Source organism: Centroberyx gerrardi, chromosome 10 (genome assembly GCF_048128805.1).
Source record: "Centroberyx gerrardi isolate f3 chromosome 10, fCenGer3.hap1.cur.20231027, whole genome shotgun sequence".
Lineage (NCBI taxonomy): Eukaryota > Metazoa > Chordata > Actinopteri > Beryciformes > Berycidae > Centroberyx > Centroberyx gerrardi.
The window spans coordinates 16,355,430-16,383,422 of NC_136006.1; the positions used below are offsets into that span (position 1 = coordinate 16,355,430).

The 27,993-nt window shown below is 42.5% G+C and overlaps 2 protein-coding genes across 2 annotated transcripts; both read right to left on the minus strand.

Moving 5' to 3' along the window:
• Positions 1-269: 269 nt before the first annotated feature.
• On the minus strand, positions 270-7,676 carry LOC139914399 (protein FAM237A-like). The gene is made up of 3 exons (XM_071902718.2): positions 7,671-7,676; positions 1,928-2,312; positions 270-412 (listed from the first exon to the last, which is right to left on the minus strand). The coding sequence occupies exons 1-3, from the start codon at positions 7,674-7,676 to the stop codon at positions 270-272; spliced, it is 534 nt and encodes a 177-aa protein (XP_071758819.1).
• On the minus strand, positions 6,606-27,977 carry adam23b (ADAM metallopeptidase domain 23b). Its single transcript, XM_071902735.2, has 26 exons — positions 27,801-27,977; positions 26,900-27,117; positions 26,225-26,301; positions 22,507-22,570; positions 21,094-21,176; positions 20,894-20,957; positions 19,956-20,028; positions 19,137-19,204; positions 18,865-18,930; positions 18,530-18,598; positions 17,725-17,891; positions 17,363-17,447; positions 17,180-17,267; positions 16,852-16,903; positions 15,900-15,999; positions 15,722-15,793; positions 15,550-15,636; positions 15,348-15,428; positions 15,179-15,229; positions 14,958-15,021; positions 14,687-14,792; positions 13,660-13,779; positions 13,270-13,438; positions 12,498-12,609; positions 10,861-10,951; positions 6,606-8,495 (listed from the first exon to the last, which is right to left on the minus strand). Exons 1-26 carry the CDS (start codon positions 27,874-27,876, stop codon positions 8,450-8,452), a joined length of 2,349 nt encoding a protein of 782 aa, XP_071758836.1. The 5' UTR covers positions 27,877-27,977; the 3' UTR covers positions 6,606-8,449.
• Between the last annotated feature and the right edge of the window lie 16 nt (positions 27,978-27,993).

Genomic DNA, 27,993 nt, shown 5'->3' on the forward strand with positions numbered 1-27,993 from the left:
TTTGGTTCAGAACTGGACAACTGATAACAGATTCAGTCATTTCTATAAAATGATCCCCGGACCCCACTTTGGGAACCACTGTTTTAGGATACACTTAACAGCTCAGATTTGACAGGACACTGACATACAACTCAAAGCCAGGATAGAGATCATCTGGATTTATTGTACTTCAAACTATAGTAATCCTATAATGAATTTTAAAAGAATACTATACAAATATCACATAAAAAGTATAGTCCCTATAGGAACAATATAGGAATATTACAGTATTAGTGGTTGTGTGTGGTTGGTCTGGGTTTGCTCTTCAGGGTCTTGGTGTGTCCCCGGCGCCGCACCCTGACACTGAGCCACGCCCGCGAGATCTGCTTCAGCCTGGAGAAGCTTGCTTGTGAATTTTTAATCCTGAAGGACTCTATGGAGGAAACAAATATATACACAAACAACTGGGTGAGCTTGATTTGACTAGAAGTATGACATAATTTACAATAAATTTACAATGAATTAAATGTCAAGGTAGCATTATTTAATTGTCAGTGGATCAATTAAAAATAGGTCATTTTAAAGGATAATACTGGTGGGGGTTTTTTAAGTTTGTGCAAATTGTCTGGGTTGCCCCTCTCATTTCCATTATTCCTGGTGGTGTCTGCACACAGTCAGCTTAGTTGGAGATATCTTGTAGCCTAATAACTTCCACAGACATGAAAATTGCCCGAGCTACATAATCCATCACAGTAAACATGAAGTCTTGATTTGGTTTTGTCAAATTTTCTGTTTTATATCATTATTTTATTGTGCCTAGGTTGTGTTTTCATATCAATGTGGGCATTAAGTTACACCAGAGATATTCTAAAATGGGGATGAGATTTGCCACTTCATACTCTGTGTTACCGCTGGATCATGCGCGCCCCCTGGCGCTGTAAGGGTAAATGGGTAAAAAATGACTGAATGGGACTAGCCTACATAGCTAAAATGCCAAATTATATAGATATACAGCTATCAGACCCCAATGTTTCCATGGTTTTGGAATTAACATTTCTGAATACTATAGCTTGCATGGCCAGTTTCTTCCCTAGCATTATAGCTAACCAATGCTGAAACAATAGCTCGTAAATAGAAATTGTGTTCTATATTGGTACAGAATTTTAAATTTAATTTCGCAGCAAACATCACTTGTCATCTTTCTACTGACATTGTTCGGTAGCTCTAGTAAAATTTGAGGTGCAGCCTAATGATCATCACAAAAGATCAAACAAGACAAAAGCCTTGCCTTGTAGACTAGAGATTCCCTCATCAATTATTCATGATTTAGTAAATACAAACGCTATTATCCCAATAGTTTAGGGTGTATTTCATATGAATAGCCTATTATGGACACTCTTTAGAAAAGCAATTTCTGAGTTTATACAAATCCTCCATTGAGACCAATTCATCATGAATTTACTGTGCCTCGAGCGCCACCTCTGGCCAATCTTTAAGTGGTTTCTTTTCTGCTACACCCCCTTTGGTGTTTTTTTGGTTAGCCTCTGCCTACTGTCAGTCACCTGACACTCCCAGGAAATAATGACTCAAAAACATGCCAAACTTAATTGTCACATCCATGTCTTTCTATCTAGAGCGTCTTTGTTGGCAGAGAAAGCAGTTATTTCAAAGTAGGTTTGACACAAAGTTAATTAGCATAAAGTTTGTATTTTAAAAATCCCCAAACAGTAAATGTTAAAAAATCTAAAAAAATCTAAAAAAAATGTAAAAAATCTAATTACACAATGCATTGTAAAATGATTGGGAGAAATGTCAACTAGATAGTATGGGCTATAACTCTAAATGACACCGGTATTCTCCTTTAAATGAGTATAAAGTCCTGTAGCCTATGATAGATTGAGATGAATAGCAATATTGATTGACCCGCATCAGTCTCATCAACACTTACTGTCAGTGATGAGGGAGTGCACAGCAGTGATTTGCCCAGTGGGCCGTTTCAGCTGCCGCCTCCCCAGGCCATGGGTCCTGGACAGGACGCAGTCCACATAGATGCTCCAGAAGACCTGGGCCAGGTCCCAGAACAGCGCCGTGTGCTTCCTGTTGTCTGACGACTTGAGGAACACCATCAGGTCCCAGAAGGCGGGCACCGTGTCAGCGATCCTCGGGGAGCGCATCTCCAGCAGCAGGACGGAGGAGGAGTCCCAGCACTGCGGGTCAGCCCGGTAGGACGCCAGCGGGTCCACCTGGCCCGGCTTCTGGCCCTGCAGCGGCACGGCGCACAGCCAGCTCAGCAGCACGGTGGCCACAGGTATGTTCAGCAGCATGGAGTCCATCTGCAGGGGACAAATACACAACAGGAGAAATAACTCCGTTCTACACTAGAGCTTCATTATCATTAATATTCACTATAGGCTACATATTTGTTCATTAGGCCTATAGATATATAGGCTATATATATGACGCTGGAAGTCATGTGCTCGGCTCAGAATACATTTCACTATCAGAATTAATGTTTTATGTAATTTATCTGACGGGATTAAAATGCAAATATATTTTGAAAGAAAATGAGGCCAATCTGAAGGCCCATACATAGACTTAGCTGGACTTTGATAAAAACTCAATTGTGAATGCTAAGCTTAGAGAGAAATGCAATACAACAGACTACATCTGCAAACCAGGCTACTTGAATATTGGCCTAGGTCTTAGTCTACATATTATAGAAGTTTGATAATTTGCATTAGTGGCTACAATCTAAATATAATTCGCCTGACACTAAACACTGGCAACAACACCCAATAGCTGTGCAAAATCAATTATGCAGAGCAGGCCTGCAATTAACTAGAAAACGCAAACGTAGACAGCAGTTGTAATCATTACTGGTTAGACTGTAAATACATTTTATAAGAACAATCAACAGCTATGCACAATCAATTATAGGCTATAAAGCAGACCCCCCAGTAAATATAAAATATATGTAGAGTGCAATAAGACTATTTTCCAGAGGAAGGAGGTAACACTTACCATAAAAGCTGACAGAATACAACAGGTGAAAAACAGGACTTGTGTTGTTGGGAGTTTGATAATGTGTTAAGTCTTAAATCGACGTCAGAGTCTTTCAAGGGGGACGGGCGAAGAGTTCATCAGCGAGCAATAGTAATGGCCACTTTTCAGATTTGATTGTTGCAACCTAAATAATGTTTGTTTGTTTTTTTGTTTTGTTTTTTACCTTAGAGCAACCCTTTCATGCGTTTGCTGCATAATCACCATGTAAACACTCTTACATCCAGACTCAGACGAATATTTATCTTTCAAATTTACATTCTATTTTGTTTGTAATTACTGGATAATTATTACGTAACTGTAATTATTTGATTCTCTTCAGCTAATTATTTATTATTTTCAAGACAAAATCTGCCCGTGGATCTTAATAATTCGTTTGCATGAATATTTGCATGAGCAAAACAACACTCGATTTACGCACATTTTGTTTAAACCAGCCTACAATTTAATGCTGTAAATATTTCTATGAAAAAATCTAATAGACAACATTTGCACAGACAAGTCTGGGCAGTAATTACAGAGATCCTCAACAAATACAATGCTGGTTTATACCGGCACTAACTGTGAATCAGTAGGGCAGCGGGGAGGGGGTGGGGGGCAGTGGCTGCTGGTTCAATTCCCTGGAATAACAGTGCTGAAATGCCGCATGGGCAGGACACCTCCCCCCAGATTCTCGCTAAGAATGGGAGGTTGGAGCTTCCCTGTTATCATGCTACAGAAAAAGCAAATCAAAATGGAAGGGTTTTGCAGTAAGGCCTTGTAACTGCAACAACAGAAGTTGAAGCCTACTTTTACATCAAGCTGCTTCTGATGCTGCAGAGACAGACTCTGACCCCGTGGGGGCTCCACTGGGTCAAAGAAGCCGTCTTTACTTTGAAGTAACTAAAGAAAACCAATCTGTGTTTGTGGCTCAAATAAAAGACAGCCTTTTATTTTCCTGGCCATAGTTTATCTCCCACGTACAGCTGTTCTGGGGGATTATTGAGTCCTCAGTCAGAGCTGCACTGTACTATACCATACAGTACATTGTGCTAAATTGAAGAATGCATTCTCAGTACATAATTTTTGAGTTCAAGAAAGAAAAAAAAAACAGGAGAAAATACAGGCAATTTGACCTCTGGACCATCTTGGGAAGTTCTGATATCTGTGAAAAACAAGTGATGAATAGTGCACCTGAGAGTGGTGCGTGAGTCGTGTTTCTACGCTTTTACTGAAATGTCACATGCATGCCTGATCTCAAATGTAATTGCTTTCCTAGGGAGAGGCCACCGATAAATGTGCTGGGTTGGTTTCTCACTCAGTCATTCATTCTGGTGATGACGCAGGAAGGCAGTCTATACGACAGACTCTCCGCTCCACGACCAAAATGCTGACTTTCAAACAAATACCATTTTAATATTCATATTAAAGTTCACAATGTAATGCTAGGGTGCTTACAGACAGGAAGTTCACGACAAATTAGATGGTACAAGTAACAGTTCTGTTTTGTTTAGTGTGCATGTGCGGCGAGGGAAAGATATTTCCAAACTTAAGTTCACAGAAGTTTGTTCTACACACCACCCATGATCAGCCTGGTCATGTGGAGAAAAAAAAGCTACTGGCCCTTCCTTTAAGTCATAACATGAACTACTGATCAACTACTGCTTTTATCTAAGACATGTATTTTTAGCATGGGTGAGCTGGAGGGAATCAAATCCCTAAACCCCCATTATGATTTCCTCTCAGGAAACTGCTGCCATTCACAGGCTCAAATAGGCACTATGTGAAATACCAATACAATAACCTGCAGATAGATTTGAATGAAAGTCACCAGGTTAGGAATAACACATGCGGTGGAATTCACATCCCTGTATTTGTAGCATAGAAAAATACTTGATATTCCTGCAATCCCTTATAAAAAAGTCACGTGTGAAAACCCACATATGAATTCAAACCACATGTGCTTTTTGGACAAATGTTGCTTTTCATATGTGAACATGTGAAATTTCCCATTGACATTTTCACCTGTGAATTGTCTCTTTGCATGTGAAATGAAGTTTTCACATGTGAAACAAATATTGACATATTTAATGGCAGGTGAAAATGTAAAAAAAACAAGACACACATCTAGAACTTGAAATTGTTACATCTGTGACAACATGTTATGTGACATCAGAATACAATGAGAGAAAAAAACCAACATGTGCTTTGAATTAACGTGGATTTTCATGTGACTTTTTTGTAAAGGATCACATGAAGCACTATGTCATGTTAATACAGTATCAAAACCTAAATATTGAGTTTTATGAATTGTAAGGTGCCTTTAAAAGATTTCAACTACAATATTTTGTTTTCATCAAATGTAGAATAAGGTATATGTTAAATGGCAAGTCCTTCTGTTCATGTGCAGAGATTTGAGTTTCAAAAGTATTTTTATCCTTTTTTCAACTTAATTTAGTAAGCATAAGTATAAAGTAAATATTATTTGTCAATACACAAGATCTGATGTAGCCCTGTCATGGACTGGCGATAGGTTGGGATAGGCTCCGGCCCCATGTACCTGAATAGGAATAAGTGGATAAAGAAAAAAAGGACTGTTAATGTTTTGCCTGTTCATCTAATATAGCTGATAATACCCTCAATTTCTAACACACACTCTGCACTTTAACTTCATAGGTATTTTTTCATTTTGCATAGTGCATGGAAAAATATATGTACCGCTGTCCAAAGGTTTACTGAAATTTCATATCAATCTTTGCAGAAAGGCTGATATGAAAAGCAAGAGTCTGATTTGTTTTTTTACATATGAGCTTTTTTACATTATTTTGACAGTAAAACCAAAACATCATGGGGAAAATGTCACACAATAAAACTCAAAAGATGCAATTTGGAATTTATTTGACCATATAATTTTTGGATATATTAATACAATTATAATAAGCTTTTTGGAAGTATCTAAGCTCATCATAACTCAAGAAAGTCTGTTTTACATTTACAAAATGAGTCAATTTAGACAAACATGTTAAAAACATGTTCAACCTTTCTACTGTTCTTTTAACAGTGCCATGGCTACTTTTCTGTAGCCATGGCATCAATTAACCTTCATATGCATATTCTGTAAACATATTTGTTATTTGCTGTTGTGTTTTTCTTTCTGCCATTATAAATTGAAATAATGCACATTTTATTGATTGCTTGGACTATTAATGCCCATCAAGGGACTAGTGTTGGAAATGAGCTCTGGCTATTAACACATGCACAGCACATCGGACACTGCTCTTGCAGCTGTCAATATTATCTGTACTGTTATCTGTAAACTAAACTAATAGCTGAGTAAGATATATGCAACTATAAACAATATATTTAACTGTTGTCAATGCTAATTCATAAAGTGAAGATGTAAATTTATGCTTGTCTTGGTAAAGAAAAATGAAGTAAATGATACATTGCTAGCTCCATTGGGACGTGGCCTTACTTTAATTTTCTGTCATGCTTTTCTTATAGCAATGATGCTTCACAAGTTAATATCGGTTCAGTGAGATTTTGGTGTGCAAAAAGACAGAGACCCTTGTTTAAAATACGTCAGTAGTTTATTCATCGGTCCAACTGTACATGATGCAGTGAGAGAGGGACACGTAATGATGAGTAACATGGAGGATTACACAATGCCAGTGCTATGGCAGCACCTGGAACACACCAACCATCAGCTGGACTGGAAATAATAGCCCTGCACAAGGAAACTGTTCAGGCCTCAATATGTACAGGCACCGTACAGCGTGTGTGTGTGTGTGTGATTAAAAATGTCAGATTGGATGAAAAACACACAAAAATGATTTTCAATTCCACAAATGTAAAAGGATGCTCTCTCGCTTTTCATTGGAAATATGAATTCAATTGTTTTTTTGTCCATTCCTAGTTTGAGTACTTTGAAGCTAAATGAAAGATGTGGGAGTGGCCAAATACAAAAGATTAGCTGATTAGCAGAGGTTTTGTATTTCCATATTTATATTGATATCATTATTAACCCATACGTTTGTGCAATATCTCTCTTTGCATAGTAAATAAAAGTTAAATGTTTTGTTGTTGACATGCACCTATCTTTTGTAGCATATTTTTCTTGCGGATTTTGGGGACTCCCATATAGAATTATAAGCCCACTATAGTGATTGCATGCAGCGTACCAGTAGAGCTGAACTTGATTTCTAGTAAGAGTTTATGAGAGCACAAGGCCAAGCCAGTATAGTGGGTGTTGATGAGGACTGTTAAGTGAGACCTGATTGGACAGGTGAGAGTCTGCGTGGACAGACTGTATGCCTTCAGCACTAGGAGAGGCACCGCTGGATGCAGACAGAGGGGAAAGTGCTCTGTGTGCGACAACATCCATACGTTCAGGTGATTGGTTCTTTGGCTTTTGAGTCACTATTGAGAGTACTTCGGGGAACCTTGTGACATTAATCCGATCTGATCTCCGTCTGTGTTTCGTCTCTGTGCCTGGACCTCTAGAACTGACATCCCACTCCTCAACACCGACTGCTGCTCCGTCCCGTGTACTGGATCTGACCCTTGACCTCTTGCCCGGACAATTACAGTAGGCTATGTAGCGTGTGTGATTACAGTACTTTGCTGAACACCTAATAGAGTGAATATTATACCGTCATGTTATTTGTAGCATTTTGGCCCAAATCATAATTGCGTTGTACTTCATTAACATTGCCAAAAACACCCGCTATACAACATGCTAAGATAAAAATAAAAGCAACTGATGTCACTGTAAAATGATATGTTGTAATTCCGAACCTGAACTCTGTTTCCTCTTTTATGTACAATCTTGCCACTTGTGTGTAAGTGTGTGTGTGTTTATATTCAATATGTATGTGGTCTGCATTTCCCCTATGGGTCCTTACATGCAGCCTTCCTTCGCTCCTTACCATCTACAGCACCTAAAAGTGAACTAAGAGGAGCTTTTCCACTGGGCTTGTTTTTTAACGAGGCTATCTCCTCCGTTGGATGATTCAGTTTTTTCTGTCTTTATTTTTATTTTATTTTTTTTTGCGGTATATTCAGAGCTTTCGTAGCCATGCAGAGTCCTGTAGAGAGGGCTCTTCATGCCAGGGCCAGCGAGCAGCACGCTTTGTGCGGATAATCATGCCAGGTGAGAGAGTGGTGTGGATTCCGCCTGAACGCCTGTGCACTGGCACTAAAGGATGGAAGAGGAGCTCTGTCACTCTAGAGATCAGGGTGGGGGTTGTTAGGTGGGTGAGGTGGGGTTGCATTTCTATGCCACTACAATGGAATTTGTTAAAATGTCCACTATGTCTTTTTCAAGTAAATCTAATGCCAAAGATCAGCAGCAATAAGTGCAGTCCAGCTGTCAAGTAGCCAACTAAGGAAGCCTTGGAGGAGTCCCTCTCTGAACGCGTCTCTCCTCGGGTTAAATGGCCGAGGCGTTGGGGTCGTATCGTCGCTTCTTCACATTTCTTATGAGGAGAGAAGAAACAGGTGTCATTGCCTGCAATATTGATGTCTGCAACACAACTAGTGCAACCTGGACAAGCAACCACACTCATCTCTTCAGCTTATAGGGTTTATACTAAGTTCAGAACTAATCTACAGGAAACCATGCTATAGCTACTGTTAAAGGCCTATTTAAGAGTGGAAAATGAGAAAATTCTCTGAGGTACTTCCAAGATCCTATAATATGGTATATAAAATGCTGAAGACATTGAGATGAGGAAAGGCTGGTCCCTGTTTGCTGGTTCTGCCTTGTCTGCAAACAGACAATCAGGGGTATTTACATTCACAGCATTTTACATATAAATAATTAGATAAAGTATGTAGATATGTGGCAAGCTTGTGTTTTTATTGTATTACCTTACTGGAGCCCAATGTCAGGACATCATTTTTATTGGGATCCCTTTTATCCATATTCATCGTTCAGTGTTTACATTTCCTTTTGCCAAAAGCTTTTGACATCGCGCCAATGCGCCCACAAAATTAAAGTCATAACGCTGGTCATGGAGATAAAATATGCTAGCACCACACTTATAATTTGAAGGATCCCGCAATGCTTAATCACTCTCGGTGTTGGTGACAGTGCCAGGGGAACAGAGAGATTCATGACACTGAGCAATGAAAGTGCTTAAGTGATCTCAATGAAAACTATGACCCAGTCTATTGGGCATGAGTGCGATAAGCTCTACATTTAATTATGTTGATAATATCTGAACTTGAAGGTCTGTGAATAGACTATAAATACCCTCAACTGCCCACTTGCAGACAATTGCCTACCAGCTCGTGCGTGCAACATCTGTTTACAAGGTGAAGTGTAGGAGACATCTTTCATTACCATTTTTGATGGGAAAGACATTAGTTCCACTCAAAACATAACCATCTGGGAGGAAAGAGTCAACATAAAATGTACTCTATAGAGGAGGGAAAGAGGAGACAACCACATAAACAACAACCACAGCAGCAGCAGCAACAATAACTACTACTACAACAGTAGGACAACAACAAATACAACAACAGGAGTTATGCATAACCTCCCCGTACTGTGGCTTGTTGTGGGGCTTCTATCAGTCTGTCATGCACCTGTCCCAATAGTAGGCCAGTTGAAGGTGGCACTATTGCTGTGCGTGGGTCATGCAGTGCAATGCGCCGTGTCTGTACCAGGTCTGTGAAGCAGGCAGCAATGGCAGCTGGTGTGGGCGGGTCCGAGAGTCCTGCTCTGCTCTAGGGCGGAGCCTGGCCATCCAGGTGGGTGTGGCCAGCCATGGCACAAAGGCTGCGGCCAACAATATGGTCCTGGCTTCTTTCTCTCTCTCTCACCACTCCACTTAAACTCTCACCCTCGAGCAGTAACGGATTGAGAAAAAGATGATGGTAGTGATGAGAGCACGGCAACCCAGGACCAAATCATTCTGGGTTTGGCTCAGCCTTTGTGCAATGAACTGACCTCCTCCAAGTCAACAAGTCAACATGCAGAAATGTTTTGTTTCTCTTTCTTTTTTTTTGGCGACAACCATGATGCTTTGCTAACTGGCATGCTTTGGTGGCTGCAGTATTGTACTTCTCATTTACTCCTTAGGCCTATTTAGATTTAAGAAGTGTAACACCCCTGTTGCTCAAGACAGCAGGCTAATCAGTGGTTGATTGGAACTTACATTATTCAACATAATTTATTGTACAATACAGTACATTTCCTGGCTGTGCAGTGAAAAGACATAGGCCTATATAGTTAAATGGCCTACATTCGGATTTCAGAGGGGAAATAAGATTTTAATAAAAAGAAAATGCAAATCCATCTGTACACAGTAGCTTTGTTAATCATTTAGCTGACCAGTTACAAGTATTCTTTCCCCTCTGTTGTATGAAGATCTCTGTTATAAGGTCCTGTACTGAACATGCATGTCAAGCTTTGAGCTTTGCCCGTCCAATCAGTTTGAGGTTCTGCTACAGACGCACAGACGACCCCCCCAGTGTCCCTCATCCCCTCTCTCCAAATCACCCTTACACACCTAGACCCTCATCTACACTCTAGCTATCCTGTAGAATAAGACACACTTTAAGTAACTTTAAGTTAACTTTAAGGCCAGTCATGACACCACAAGTGCATGCTGGATGAAGCTGAGTATTTCAAATATCGTACATGTCAGGCACATGCTCTCAATGCGCGTCTTAACACACGGCACGTGCAAGAAGGCTGACTCAATGTAATGTGCTTTATGTGTGTGTGTTGACCAGCCTGGGTCTATATTCTGTAGCAGGAGCTCAAACCCTGGTGTCTAGAAGCAGCAGGGATGCTAGAGTTACAGCAGGAGAGACATGCGGCGTGTTGCTTACTTAAAGCCCCATCCAGTCCCCCCCAGCACTATGGCAGCCACAAGGATGGCTCCGGCGATGGAGCCTATTATTAGATTGGTGGCACTAGGACCTGTAAAGGGTTATGGGGAAAAAGACATGAGTTCCTATACTTACTTACTGTGTAAATAACATGTAACTATACAATGACGATCTCACATGAAACAGAAAACATATCAGAAGAATACTGTTACAGTAAAATGATTGAATCTGCAGATGTATTTTGCATGCTTTTCAGGCCCCTTAGTGTGTGAATTTTATTAATGTGATTTGAATGTGATGAAGCGGTGGCCTTGGAAATGTTTTAGTCAACCTATTGTCAGGTGAAGTAGTGGGTAGTGATTATCAGTGGACTGTATGGACTGTAGTCTGTTTCTTAAGGTTGTGCAGAAGACTAGAACCTAGGTGTGCATCACCATAAAGGTTGAGTTAAACAGAGATTGACAGGTGATCTATGTAGCCTGCAGTATGAACAGTGGAAAATGTCTTTAGGGGTCCCAGTCACCACACAGCCTACCACTGACTGACAAGCCAGGTCACTAACTGGACACTTCTCTGGACCGTTTTCTATCTAAATGCCCCACATGCCCCAGAAAGGAGAGGATCACAGGAGCAACCACATGACGACTAAGAAGAAGAGAAAGAAAAGGGACAAGAAGAGGAAGAGGGAGGATGAGGGAAGAGACTCATAATAATGGGGAACAACTGGAAGTGGCAGGGGAGGGGGAGGGAGGGAGGGAGGGAGGGGAGGGGGATCCATCAATCAATCACACAACACTGAAAACATCCAATCACATGACAATTATATGGTCACCACCAACACACAAGAAACACAAAGCCACCGGGACGCACACGCGGGCTCAGGCCGGCTCACGAGACCGCCCGCACACTGAGGCACCACTATGAGAGGAAGAGCTGTGAAAGGGTTAAAGATGCTTACTCTATTCCCCACCCTGTGCCTCCAAAAATCACCCCCAGGGCCAGAATGGTCCCTGCTACTGCCCCTATCAGCCTGTTAGTGGCCACGCTCACTGTGCAGAAGGAAAAGGAGCATTATTACCACCCTGTCAAAAACAAACAGCAGGCTTCTGCTTCAGAGTCATGGACAAAGTGACACCGTTCCCTAAAGTGACACCGTTCCTTTGCCACCTTCCCCTTCCCCCCTGTACTCGAAAGGCGCTGCACTGCCCTCCGATGGGAAATCTGTTGATCTGTTTAGCTGGCAGCGCTGCTTCTCGTGACATGAATACATACAGTATGAGATACAAAGCATCAGGTGTCCAGCATAACTGTGTGTTCATCTGATCTGCTGAATCACATTAATCTGTGGAAGACATGAGACTGCTTTTATCACCTCCATCTTTCTCCATTTTACATGGAAAATCATTACAGCCATATTTCAGTATACCTGTGCAACCCTCAAATCATCTTCCATACTCTCTGAAATCTAATAATCTAAGTCAGATCTAGCAGTGTGCATGAGAGCGACATTGCAATATTGCAGTACAATATATTACAATGCTGCCGATGTGAATCTTGACTAAATGGAATGAGTGCATTTAAACTTGTGTGTTATTCATTCTATCGGACGCCAGAGGTGGAGAGAGGTGGAAACCGACCCTTGGGTCCTTCGTCCTCAGGGGCCTCGGGCTCCTTAGGCGGGTCAGGCATGCTACAGTCTGTCCCCGCCCAGGTGGTATCACAGGTGCATGCGGCTTCATTGTTGCACACCTGTACAGATCAGACAGAAATAGGTGAAGTGACGTGGGAACATAGGAGCCATAAATAAAGGTGCTGATACACTGGGGCAATTTTTTGAAGAGCCACCCCCGGCAACAGGCAACAAAGAGACAGAAAGGGTGAAAGTTTTTTTTATTACATCCTAGAAACAAGACGCTCCTGTGTGATTAGCAGATTGGAGTTTTAGACTATAGCTATGTAGGTTAACTGCTGCTGACCTTCAAGATCATAAATGCAATGGCCATGAATGAATGGAAAAAAGAAGTCACTGCCATTTATATTTTTTATTAATATTTTGACCAGAGTTCCTCCTTTGCCGTTGAAGTTTGCCAGTTAGCTAACTTGTACTGCCAAAAGCTGTGGATCTTTGGCTCCGTCCATTGGCTTTTCACCGAGCCAATAAGATTATTTCTGCCTCCAGAGCTGCTCTGCCTTTGAGAAATGTTGGTAAAACTAAAACTCCATTCTGCATGTGGCTAAAGTAACAAGGTTTAGGAAACTCCATAGGCACTGTTGCACATCAGAGTTGCCCAAGAAGTTGCTCTGTGTATCACTGCCTTAAGGGACTTAACATTCAAGCTTCAAAACTGAGCAATTATGCTCATAAATTAATAGGTGTCCATTTGTGTGTATGTGTATACCAGGACTCACCCCATGGGCAGAGCACACCTGTCCATTAGGTCCACTGGGGCAGGTGCTCATGTTGAGCGACTGGATGGGCAGACACTTGCGGTCAAGGCACATCATCGACGGCCCACAGGGAGTCCCATCCTCCACGTAGCCTAAGTCAGTCTCATCATCCAAAAGAACATGGCCACCACTGTGGGAAGGGCGGGACAGGAAGATGGTGAGAGTTGGGGGGTAAGAAAGAGAAGGACAGAGGAGAGAGGGGACAAAGGTGAATAGAGAATAGAGAAAGAAGGGATAAAGAGTCGTACAGGCGGACCAACACATAAGAGGAAGAGGGGAGTATTGACTGTAGTCTTTCCAGGACTTTCCAGGACATGGACAGGTGCTATAACATGGTGAACAGGTGTTTACCTGCAGTCTACTAGCCTGCCTTGATGGTTGAAGGAGGTGGGGGTGATCTCTCCCTTCATCAGTCCGATGCGTGGGTTGCGGCCAATGTTTGAACACAGAAGGAACCCACAGAACACATCGCTGCAAAGACAAGCAGAGAAAATCGTGTACAGGTACCAGTGTTCCTCTTAATATTCATTTCGACTTCATAGTCACCTCACAGTCAGTTTCTTTACAACTACACAAAAATTATGCAAATATATCTAACATTACGAAAAATGGTAGTCCTCATTCTGGTGTGTGCCTCACAAAAGAACGTCTTCCAGTGGCCAATTAAGTCACATAAGGCAGAGGATTGAAACATTTGAAAAATTGAATTTCTCTCAGAAAAGCACATGAGACCAACCTGAGGGTGATACATTATGAAAGATTTGTAAATTAGTAAAGTAACTGGATGAATTCTGTTTGCTACCTAGTGCTATGAAATGTGTTTCCAATGGTAGACATCCTAAAAACCTGGCCTTTGCTGTTGAGAACAATTTGTTTCTGTGAGAGACACTCGCTCTATTGCCCTCTACTGGCAGGCTGCAAAATCAGTGAATTGAACCAATGCCTATCCTCTATGTAGAAATATAGTCAATATATTTTTTCTCCAAGAATTTATAGTCATAATAGCTAATTTCATTTCTGCCAGTGTCTCCCCCTATGGAGATTTTTTTTGAATAATTGTGCCATTAGGAAGATATCTGTGTGAATTTCAGTGCATGTTAAGGGGCGTGTCTGCATCATCCTGTTCTTGGCAATGACAACGGCTTCGGGCTACACTTGGGTGCACTTTATGACCATGTACTTGCAAGGCATTATGGGTTGGCATTTCTTGCAGTTGTGGGATTCACCCTCCATGACTCCACCTGCTCCACCCTTTTTACTCTATGCTGCAAACTCTGGCTCCAGAAATACATGTCAACGCCCGGAGATCCCACTTCCTGAGCTTCAACAGATGACTCACAGTCATTTTGTACATTATTTTCCATAATCTTTGACTCACTGTTTGCTACACTGGATCCATTTCTCTCCATCCTTTCCGCAGTTGCCCTTCTCTGTCCCCTCTGTATTTAGCTTCTCATAGCAGAACTTCTCCGAGCCTCCTGCCTCTGCACAGAGGACAACAGAAGAGAGAAGAGAAGGGAAGAGGGGTTGATTACAGAGCATATGCCTTCAGAGCCAAGGCTCTCTTTCTATTTCTGTGGAAGAGTGATAATATTACACTCTTTCCACTGTAATGAGAGTGATGTGAACATAAAGTATATTAAACCTACTTGACCCCCAGATGTATTTACACTGGTTCTCTCTGGTCTTGCACTCTCCATTGTAGCAGCGACCCTGCAGAGAGAGAGAGAGAGAGAGAGAGAGAGAGAGAGAGAGAGAGAGAGAGAGAGAGAGAGAGAGAGAGAGAATAAAACTCATTCTTCCTCCACTGCTCCCAAATTACTGCATGACTGCTCCTTGTGGACCAATAAAAAGTTATCAGTCTATCTACCTGGTTGAGGTGGCAGAGGTAACCGTCTTGTTTATGGAGGTTGGGTGGGCACTGCAAACAATGATATAGGAAGATTTCTTCTTAACCATGTCCAATATCTTGAATATGCAAAGAATGATATAGATTAATGGTTTGAGACAAAACATGAAATAGTGCTACACAAGAACACCTGTCCAGAGTCCCCAGAGCAGGTCTCTGAGATATCACAGTCGTTCACAGCGTAGCGGCAGCTGTAACCCCGTGGATAGAACTGGCGAGGAAAGGAGAGAAGACAGGAGTGTAAATTAACGTTTTAGAAGTAGATCTGAAATTAATATTTTGTGTTTTTAGTGCAGTCGTACAGTAAAAGCAATCCACTGACAAGCTCATACCAGGCATGTGTTATTGCAGCATGGGCCATCACTGCAGTGCGCCCCATTGGCCAGGGAACACTTCTTGCAGCATTCCTTGTAGCACTCCTGAAAACAAACAGGTGAAGGGTTTCATCCATCTGAACATGTCAACGCCATTTTAAAAAAAATGACCGAAATGAGAGAAACTCACCGTTCTCGCTCCGCAGTCGCACTCCTCTCCCACTTCCACAAATCCATTCCCACATTCTGTCGCCTCAAACAGCTGCCAAGAGAAGTCATGAGAGTGAAAAGGATTCACCAAGCATGTCTGCCGCATGACAGATGTGACATGACATGTGAACAGTGATGCAGTATTGTGAGCGTCTAACCTTGGTCGGCCTGTTAAACAGACAGGACCCTCCGCCTTTCAAAAGGAACTCCTTGTAGTCCGAGATGCTACACTTGGAGAACCGCCGTGGGTGTTGGACCCTGCGGAGGAAGAGGAGACGTGTTTTATAATCAAGCACCAGCAGTGTAAGCTCCGCCCACTGAGAATGGAAGCATGATTCCATATGTTGCTTGTCCCAGGTGACGCACTCTGTGAAGAGCAGTTTTCCTTATGAGACTGACAGTCAACATAAGCAAGATGTCTTTCACATGCAAATATTGGTTATACTAAGGAGTGACAACTGAGAGATGCACAATCTCTGGTGGTCTGCGCTTCATGTATCTTATTATTACACTTTGTTTGCTATTTATCAGTGACTAGACTACAAGTTTATATGCACACCAACACTCCAATCTTATGAGAATGTTGCTATTATGAGAATAACATTCAAAACATGGGTCAGGAAAAAAATGATGTCTAAATAAGGAGTATTAATACTGTAATAGACGTGGAATAATGTGATATTAGCTGCATTATTGGAGGGTTGTTTGGACAAAAAAAAAAAAACTAGTTTCATGAGTTGTAACTCTTGTCCAACATACTTTGGGTAGTTATTTTACACTTACATGAGGGCAACCAAAAAAAAAAATACAATGGAAACCCTATCACAGAAGGGAAAAGATTGACATTGGGTAGAAATCATGAATTATTCTATCAGTATTCAACACTGAATGAAAATGGGAAACATTAACAGAACATTCTTCTGCCATGCATCTAAACAGTTTAATGGAATTATTCTCATACTCAAAAGTAATGGCGATAATTACATTAATGTGCGCATGTAAACATAGTCAGTGATCCAGTAATTATGGCATCTCTCATTAATGTTGTTCTTACACTCTGCCTCTCTTTTATGTGTGTGTGTGTGTGTCGGGAGGGATGTTGGACATTACCCGGTGTCCTCCATTATGCAGCCCACCCAGGAATCAGTGCAACCGCACTCCTCTGAAAATGAGAAACAGAGGGAGAGAGAGATAGAAGAGAGAGAAAGAAAGAGAGAGAGAGAGCGAGAGAGAGAGATTTAACAGTGCTTGAAGGAATAAAAAAAGAAAAGAAGTTTTGCTATAGTTTGTTTATTTTAATATAATTAAGATGTTCAGCACTGTAATGCTAGACTGTGAAGTTTCAAGTGATTTTGACTCCTAAACTCCTACATAACCTGCCCTCCCTAAACCCCATATAGCAGTGAGGCAGAGGCGATGGCGTGTGTTGCATGTATACTTCTCTTGGACGCCGGGTCCCACTGGATACCCAGGTTCTGCGCCAGGCTCTGGGACAGAGACACTGCCATGGACCAGGTGGTGCCGTACTGTTGGCGCAGCAGAGACCACAGATTATTCACCTGCACTCACACTTTGCGATACATGAACAGCGTGATACTGGACATTAGTCGGCAAATCTGACCTCGTTGACCCCTACTCCGCGGCTCACTGAACACATGCCCCCGAAGTACGCAGCGCTGCCTCTGCGGTAGTGGAACGTCACATTTCTACAGGATGTTGGAAGACAAAAAAAAAGGCAGAAATGAGCGATAACACAAAAAGGAACACAGATGATCAGATTAGTCCGAATGCAAGCCAAATTCAATTCATGATGGAAAATGTAAATTATGTCAATTCTGAAGACACGGTAATTCGTTCAATGGATATAAAAACAGGGAGATAATACAGTTGAAAGCCATATGCACAGTGAGTGAAAACCCTGTCTATTGCACTTATGTGGTTAGCTGCAGCCAGGCCGGGGCCCGAGGGACGCGCTGCACTTACGAGAAGAGGTGCACAGCGTCCGCATGGTGCTTGATGCTTTGCTGCCGGTACTTGGAGAAATCTCGCAGCATTTCCAGCGGCTTCACGCTGACGGGGATCTGATCCTTGTCTGTCCAGATCTCCACAGCAACAAGCACCACGCGTGTATGTAGATGCTCTTTGAAGATCTGCCATTTGAAGCATGTAATGAATGGGAGGAATAAAGAAAGACAGAGAGAGAGAGAGAGAGAAAGAGAGAGAGAGAGAGAGACAGAAGCAACAGCACAGGGACAGGAGAACGACACTGGGTGTGAATTAGAATCTGCACTGTCTGAGGAGGACGGACGAGGGGATGTAGCACACTGGGAGCAGGGAGAAACAAGGGGACTGTTATTGCACGTGACAACAACACAGAGCAAACACCAGCACAGTAATGACTCTGAGACAGAATCAGAGCAGCACAGAGACAAGTATGGGGCCAACTCAGGGTTCAAGAGATGTACTCTAATGTGACACATGAGGAGGTGCTCAGCCGCGCCTTAATATATCAACGGGCACACACTGTAATGAAATATTTCGAGGTTATCAGTGCCCACAGCCATGTTTTATGTAGGTATGCAACAAGTAGGCTGCCCTGTTCTCATTTATTCTAAATAAATGGTAATATTCAAACTTGTGAGGCCAAAGCAAACATTCAGATGTATTTTGTATTCTGCTATACGAGGGGAGACGCCTTAAAACAACTCATTTTTTTGCATGTAATTTCTGAAATGGGGTGAAGCACATACTAGACATTTCTGAAATGGCAAGTGAAGAGCTTACTCACAGCATCCACAAGGTTAACCACTGACTTGGCAAAATTCCTAGTGTGCTGCTTGGTCCTGTAGCGTTTATACTGCAGGCACAGAGAAAAAGAACAAAGACAAAGATGAACACACTGCAGTGATTTGACGGTGCGTACTCTAAATGGTCGATACGCTACATTCAGTGGCACTGCTCCCTCTTGTGGGCAAAAGTGACAGAGAGAGAAGAAGAAGCAGAGTGTTTTAGTATTTAAATATGTATATGAATATTGAAACTGGCAGTTATGAAGTGACATTTATAAAATAAGTCAAAACTGGCCACAGACATTTCCTGTTGTCGTTGCTCATGAGGACATACCATACTGTGGTCACTGACAATCATGATCTCCAAGTACTTCATCTCCTCAAATATATTACGAGGCATCTGCAAAACAAATCCAGACACAATCAACAATGACAGCCTTGTGCAGCACTTTGTACCAACCGTATGTTTTGCAGCCCCAGAATGACCACAAGCTACATTTAAACCCTGAATAGTACCGTTAAGTTATTTAACTCACTGCGTAACCAAGCAAGGGTGAATGAACCTAGGCTGCATTACTTAAGAGAGCGGTGAGGTCAGAGACTTACAGCTCGCTTTTTCCTGCGCTTCAGCCAGGACAAGTCATCCAGCTCTGAGAGCAGCTGCTCCTCCTCCACTGTGGACACACGCAAGGACAGAAACACTGAGGAAAACACTGCCACTTCAACTGAAATATGTACAACAGGATACGCCCTTGTACCATCTCATGAGTTCGAGCCCATATGGACGTGTTTTCCTGGTAATCTTTTCCAGGAATCCCAAAATTGTTTACTGAACTTCCCATGAGGTACTACATGCTACATGAAACTTTGCAAAACAATTGATGCAATATGAAACTAATTGGCATCTGAATATGAAACTAATTGCCATCTGAACCATCAAAGTCTGACAAATATAAATTTTCAAACACTATGAAATTCAACACAGTTAATTCCTTAGGCATTTTCAGTTTTTGACCCATCAAAACCAGACGATCACACACTATGATGCACCAACCTAGGGGGCCTATCCCGTAATAAGTTTGCATTTTAATGGGTTCCCAGAGTGCCTTTGAAACTTGGTATCTGCATAAAAACCTCTATTTGGAACCCCCTGTTCTTGTGTAAAGATGCATACAAAGATGGATGCACATAGAATTAGCTGTTAGAAACAATCTATCTTGTATGGTATTGTTGAAAGCACAGGTTTGATGGCCATTAAACTTCTTGACCTTTGACTGTATTTGCATGGTGTGAACAGACAGACAAGGTAAGGGAGCTTCTGTTTAACATGCCGGGACAGACCTGGGAGTGGTGCAGCTCAGAGGTGGAGAACAGGTGGAGAACAAATGGAGGAAGTTATGTAAGATGGCTGACAGTAACACTCACCCTGCTCCTCTGGATCATTGTTCCACTGAAGGGTGGGCGTTCTCCTCAGCGTGTGAGGCCTTGCGGCTGTATCCTGTAGGGGCGACACCACCGAGCGTTAAAATGCGAATGATGACTGTGGCGGGAAGAGGAGCCGAATTACAGAGGAAAATGTGTCATCATGGTGCAGAGACTGGCACTGGGAGTGTTGAGGGACGTTCTAAGATGCTTAGTGTGGAAACGGCTTAATAAGTCTATAAACTATACAAATGTGATACGTAATGTGGACAAATAATGTTGACATCACTTAGCATGGCTTGGTGAGCTAAAATTGAAATAATACTATTACTACTACTACTACTACTACTACTATTACTACTAATAATAATAATTATGATAATAAAACAGCAGCAACCACAAATATGAATGATAATGAAAAAACAAAAACAACCACAAAACAATCAAGAATGTAAAATTGAGCAAAACCAATTGCTTAATGTGGCTTAACAAACTGGAATTAATATGATTAGTGCAAACATAAGTTAAAATTAACATAGCTAGACAGACATCTGGAGCTAAGAGAATCTGTGCTTTCTATCCTCAGTATATCAATTCATATAAAAGATAATCCTTTAAACAACTTCCACATTAACCATTTTAGAACGTGACCTCTGTGGAGCAAGCAACCAAATCTGTGTTAGTACAGCCACAGAAGTGTGCCGGCTAACTCAGGCCAGACATACTTCACTATCGAATGTCTGCTTCCTTTAAAAACAAGAATGTCCTTGTATTCAATAGGATATCCTCAGTAGATAACCCGACTAAGAGTGATGGCTTAATAATGGTACAGCAACAAAGTGAGGGTCATGAGTGAGTGGCTGTGGCAAATGCTACAAGAGTAGTAGGGCAAAGATTTTGTGTAGCACATATTTTGGTCCTCACTGAAAGAAATCACTTACAATCGAATGAGTCTGTTGTAAGGGCTCAATTAGATATACATAGAGTCCATCGTCAAACATTCCGCTGTCAGGCAAAGAGAGAAGAGGAGGGAGAGAAGCCAGTCAATACTGAGTCAATAGGAGGCGAGGAGCAGAGATGAGTGTATCCACAGATATTCTGAGCACGGCGAGGATTATGCAGAGCTCCTCTATTCACTTACTGCAGCCCGTTGCAGGTAGATAGGGCCACGTGGGAGTTATCGTTCCCCCTCACCTGGCCGTGGTAGTAACAGTGCTCCCCGCCCTGAGGGAAGACAGGCACCACACTTATGCAACATCACAGCGAACCCAGATCAGAGCAGCATTACTAACAACACCACAGACAAAAATATCCCTGTGTATATACTGTCAGATTTGAGCCGACGCAACACTAAACATAAAGCTTTGCCTGTTGTGCGTTGTAAATTTGAGACCGTTTTTTACTTTACTGCAACTGAAAGACATGATTGAATTCGCTACTGCTTCTGACACTGTAGCAGCCATCCTCACAGATGGCGATTTTACACATTTGCAGACAATGTCTTTCCGCAGGGGGTGTGATGTATGCTTGGTAAGACGTTGAGTTAACACATCGCAAGGTGGGTCCTGGCACTATCTGTGACTCAGCTGTCAGACCCAGGGTGAGCAGAGGACATTCTCCCTGTCTCTCTCTCTCTCTATCTCTCTCTCCCTCTCTCTCTCTCTCTCTCTCTCTCGCTCACTCACTCCAGCCATCCCACGCTGCATTGCTACTGCAGAGTGCTATCTCTCCCTCGTCACGTGACCTGGGTTCCAGCAGGAGGCTGCAGGGGAGCAAAACCCTGCTGATTCAGCTACAGTATGCCCAGCCCAGCCCTCTGCCTGAATCAGCAGCAACAGCAGGCACAGCAGCAGCAGGAGCCAGCTCTCTTTCCCAACCTCTTTTCTTTTCTCTCTCTCTCTCTCTCTCTCTCCCTCTGTTTCTCTCCTCTTGCTTTTCTTAAAATTCTATATTTCCATATTTCAATCAACCTGTCCAAGTCGTTTCTCTCCTTCTCTCTTAGTATGTATTTATGTATATTATTTTAGTCTGTATTATGTATTTCTGCCTATCTATCTATCTCTCTATCTCTCTCTCTATCTATCTATCTATCTATCTATCTATCTATCTATCTATCTATCTCTCTCTCTCTCTATCTGTCTATCTATCTATCTATCTATCTATTTCTCACTGTCAATCTCCCTCCCGTACATTTTGTTCTTTCTCCTCGTTTGTGAAAAAGATTACCTTGATGTAACTGGTAAACTGCATTTGTACTGCTGATGCTAGAAAAGTGGCATCGTTACCTTGATTAATGGTTAACAGTTAAAGATAAGAAGACTTGTTTAGCTACTAGCGGTGAGACGGCTGAGTACAGTGAAATCAGCAAAGCATTTTTGTGCCTATTTCTTTACCAACCATTTTGCTTGATTGCACCGAACGAAGACAGTAAGGCACTTTGCACCAGCTGCAGGCCATGTAACTTCCACAGGGAACCAATTAGGCTCCACCAAACAAAGAGATAAGACAGGTATTTAAACAGCTTCTACTTAGTCACAACCGGAGAACATGTTACCTTTGATAGAACAGGTTTGCCCCCTTCATAGTGGATCTCAACATAATCTGAAGACAACAAATCACTGCAAAAGAGAGAGATTGCAGATGGTTAGGGAGGAAGGACGTGATGTAATGACAGCCAATATATAAGGGCCCGTCTGGTTTTGCTATGACTCACACCTTTCATGGTTTACACTGTGGTTTGAACTGGTGGTGAGTGCTGCTTGCTTAGCATTTAAATAAGAACACTCATCACCGCTGTGCCCGGGTAAGCCTACGCAGAAACCATACACAAATACTCCCATGACATCTCAAAAGTTCAAGGGACACGTTAAATTGTGCCAGCCACCAGGAACATTGTACAAACGGTGATGCATTCACTCATGGGGATAATTAAATATCACAAACTGGCAGAGGTTGCACAAACAAATCTGCATTTGATAAAAGGCTAATTATTGAAAGACCTCTCAGAGCCTGTCAATTAATGCTGTCACAGCAACGTGCAAAATGGACGCTCCAGTACAGTTACTCAGAGAAATAATTTTGCAAAGTGCTCTTATGTCTAAATCTACTTTTTTACACGCGCAGCTCTTCCTCAAATAGTTACATTTTCCCAAATTAGATCACCGATTGAGAATGAGAACACATTACAGGCGCCGACACAAGTAACCTCATATGAAGGCTGTCAGTGAAGCCTAATGTGACAAATGATTGTGAGGCCTCAGCTTCACCTTGAGCACAGCTGTCCTCCAGGCAGTTCCCACCGTCTGAGTCAGCGCGCCTCACCATTACACACACTCAATCTGTTAGCTGACGACTGGCTTCAAGAGACTGCAATTTTTGCCACAATGGCGCTTTTCTGAGTAACCTTGTAATTCAAAAACATCCTCCTATCTATGGACATGTAGTGGCTTCGCAGCAGAAAATGTGTTAAAAAAAAAAAGGGGGTGGGAGGTGGGCTGGTGGGGGGGTGGGGGGGTGGATCTGTCTTGTGAAAACACCACTGTGACATTTTTGAGTGATGCTCAGCAAGTGAGCAGGAAGTGCACAGTTGGGAGAGGAGAGTCAAAGCACCAGCACAATGTCTGTGAGAGATTCCTGAGTGAGGGGCTATTTTTAGCTTGACAGATGAGGCAGGGAGAGGCGAGTGGGCCACAGCAGAGAGTATATGAGTGTTTATGTGCGTGTGAGTGGGTGTGTGTGCGTGTGGGTGTGTGTGTGTGTGTGTGTGGACAGGGAGGCGCAGCATTGCAGAGCGTGGAGGGCGAAAGCCTTGGAACGTGAGTGTATCGAAGTGTGTGTGTTTAATGGGCGGCGCGTGTGAGAGCGGTGATTGTGCGCGGAGGCAAAGAGGAGGGAGTCCTGCCCCGAGGTCTCTCAGTCCACGGGAGACCGAGTGCCACAATGCAGTGGTAGAGGACAGGGAGGCAGAGTCCGGGGAGAGGGGCAGGACCGAAAAACTGCATGAGGTTCTCACGTCTGGCGCCAGATCAAATGTAGCCCCGAATCCCCCGCCGACACATGATGCGGTTATTACTGTTTATAACCCCAGCACATGGAAGTAATCTGCTCTGAGTCTAAATGAACAGGGATGCCGTGAGGAAGGGTCAATACACTGTACAACACACAATACACCGAAGACACTCGCAGCAAGACAGCTGAGAGAGAAAAACTCTCAGGGAATTAACATCCATTCCAGGGAAGTTTCTGGTCCCATCAATACTGAACCAAGTAAATATACCAAGTAAATATGGTCAAATAGATTTCTCTCAAAATGTGAATTGTGTTCATTTAATTAACACTAAACAGCGAGTCAAAATAGAAACCTTTAGAGCGGAAAAAACAAATTCCTCTTGATCCAGGTTTGCCATCCCAGGTAGAGCAAGAGGAGGAGAAGTGAGCAGATAAAGTAGTACCCATTGGCAGGTTGCAGACCTATCTATATTTAGATCAGTACTGTCGCAGCTACAACACTGAGCAGAATTCAAACCCCTATACTCAAACAAAAAAGGCACGGACTAAAGTGAGATCGTTACGTATCTCACAGATAACCGAGCAAACAAACAGCAGGCGATCAGAGTCACATTTTCAAGCCTCTTTATAGTTGTTATTCTACGATCTGATGGCTCCTGTATGGCGACGACAATGTATATGTGAGTCTTCTGTAAGACTGTGTGGGTTGGGGCAGGGAATGACGTAGTGAGAGAGTGTGGACAAGAGGTGTGTGTCCAGGTCCTCATATCTCTTGTCTGTCTCTCTTCGGCTTAACATATGTTGTGTTGTTGGTAAGTGTGTAGGTGCAAAAGAAGTGAAGAGGTGGGGGAGGGGAGAGAGGGATGAGAGAGAGAGAGAGAGAGAGGAAGGGTGAGAGGAAGGGTGAGAGAATGAGAGGAAGGGACAGAGAGAATACCCTCTCTTGAGGTATTGAGACACACACACGCACACATGACACGAACATGGATGCAATACAAGCGAGATGGACTGTCTAAAAATGTTGATTATTCACAGTATGTTTTGATTCAATTCCTCAATGTCTCATGTCAACAAAACCACTTTGAATAAAATTAAATTTAGAACAAAGAGTGTACGTTTGTGAGGAGAGACAGACAGACAGATTGGAGATCTGTGTGTGTGGTGTGTGTGTGTGTGTGTGTGTGTGTGTGTGTGTGTGTGCGTGTGTGCATGCATGTGTGTGTGTGTGTGTTTATATAGGTGTTGCTGTGCTCTACCCAGCCATAAAGCCTCTTGATTACTTTTGCTGTTTACCAAAGTCTGACCCTCTGGAATGACGTTAATTAATCAATGCATGGCATCAATCATGGCAAAGTATGACACCATACTCCCATTGCTCTTCCCATTGGTCTCATACATGGTTTCCAAACCCAGCTAAGTCAATAACTACCACAAGACCTCTGGAGCCTTTCCCACATTCTCCAACTTTCTACATTTGCATAATACGACAAAGCTTTTACTGTGTATAGCTCATTAAGGGCTCATCACATCATCATCACCTTAGATTTAATCAGCATGTTAAAGTCCTTGTACATGCGCACATTAAGCTGCCCTTACACATGGATAAGGCGTCACACATGTAGACCGGCCACTCTGTGGGAGGAGCAAATCGATATGGAGCTGTCTAGAGCTTCATATCTCAGAATGGGGCAGAATGATCACAGACCACAGACAGTCTGTCTGCACAGTTTGACACAAACTGATTAAGCTACATTAAAGATATGGACTTGGTTTCCCAAAAGCATTTTCTAACTAAGTTTATCTTTGTCCATTTCCTGTTCTGTTGTTAGGATTTTGGAAACCAGGGCTCTGATCTCTTCGGTCACTATGCCACTGACTAAATTATCTTCAACAAACGCTGCATTAATCACTGACCTGACATATAATACATATCATTTACATCAACAAAGTCATCTACAACACCCGGGAACTACAAACGTTGTCAATTTTGATTCAAAGATGACCCACATATTGTTAGAGTCTGTCTCCTGTGCAGAATCTGCCCATTGCTGTTGACATGACCTTGACAACAGTTACTGTAGTGAGAGGCATACAACTCACTGGAAGCACTTGGAAAGTTAAACCACAGTCCATTACTCATGAAACTGAATCACAAGTAAGTCTGATTCACTGTAATGAAGTCAGGGCAACACCATAATCAACAGTGGCTGATATTTGTTATGAAATCAATCATAAATCAGTTAGATGAGTTGAGGAAGACTTACTTGTTTAACGTTAGATCCAGAACAAATCTGGAGCCAAAGGCCTCTAATTGAAAGCTGGCTTGGGCGAGGTGGACCGCCTATATAGGAGAGAGAAAAAGAGTACAGATACAAATCACTGTTTTAATTTCTATTTTCGTTTAACTCTGTGCAATTCTAGGTAAAGTGTAGGAAATGGCAGCATGTAAAGTGTTTGCAAGATAGCGGCCACAGTTATCACACCAGTCATCTGCCAGAGTCCAGCCTCCACAACATCTGCAGCACAGTGCAAGAATGAAACATGACACTTCCTTTTTTCATGAAGCACAATGAATATACTAAGGGAATCACTTCCTCCAAAATGGCTTCATTCCAGTACTTGAGGACACAGTTCAGCAAAATTTCAATGTTGGTTAGATGCGGTATTATGTGTGTGTGTGTGTGTGTGTGTGTGTGTGTGTGTCAACAGTATGTAAAGACAAGAGAGCGAAAAGAGGGTTAACCTGCTGGACCCAACCCCATAATGCCTTGACCACAGAGCATGCACCTTAGTCCACTAAGCTACGGAGAGTCCAGACACTCCTGCTATTGATGACTCCAGTATTCCTAAGAGATAATTTCCCACCACACCCCCCGGCCCACTCTGTCTGACACGACAGCCGAACCCGGCATGCCCATCCCACCTCTGTGCCGCCTCACCTGGCCCTCTGTGGCTTGGTTCTTGGCCCGTGTGTCCAGGTCATGGTAGGTACTCTCCGAGTCCTCGTTAAGGTAGTAGATCAGCCGAGAGGGGTAGGTGATCACATGCTCTACTGCATGGTGTGTTGTGTTGTCTGTGGCAGGTGCTGCAGTTGCCTGTTGCTTCAGCAGTGCTGGCACTGCGTCCCTCTCAACCTCGTTCTCTACTCCTTGAGAAACTGCAAGAGAATATCCCACCACACAAGCGTGAAAATCGGTCCAATACACATACATGGAGCCAGCTATCAATCCCTTGTTTCATGAAATGCACTGAAAATACTGAAGGAAGTGGCCATGGCTTCATTGCAATTCTTCAGGGCACAGTTTAGTGAGATTCCACTGTTGGTTACATGTTGTACTATACTGATATTATCAATATATGTCACTAGGCGGAATTAGAATAGAATATAAAATGCTTCAATTCGTTCATATGTTTATTGCCAAAGTCAGAAACTCTGCACCAGCCATAAATGCAATGTTCATTAGGACATTTCTGCATTACCAATCCAAATAGCCTAAGGCAACAACAGCAGGTGAATATCATGCACTTGAGTAAGGAATGTCCCAGTGACTGTTGATTCAACTGAAGTAATCATAGGAAATGCAGTGCATTATTTCTTATATGCTGAACAAAAGATGCTGAGCTGCTGTAGTCTGCCCCCATGCACCATCACGTTAAGCACTCCGCATATACAGTATGGGCTATTCCTGTCAGAAATCATCCCCCCTTTTGGAAAAAAAAAACGTGCTGTTCTACACCTACATCGGCAGATACGATTTTAATAAAACACAAAAAGTGAAACATGTCAGTGATTCAATGAGATGAAAGTGATACGGCAGGACAGGCTATTGCAATACGTACCGAATGACGCTAGTGATGGATGAAGCCAAGGCGAAAGGATGCTGACGAGCAAATTGGCCAGAAAAAGCAAATGCATGATTCATATTTGATAACGGAAATATCTTAATATCAACACATCAACGCAGTGAATAGCTTGCGGCCCATCGTGCAGGGGGGATTTCTTCATGTATCCAGGAGGCGCCGGGCTGCTGCA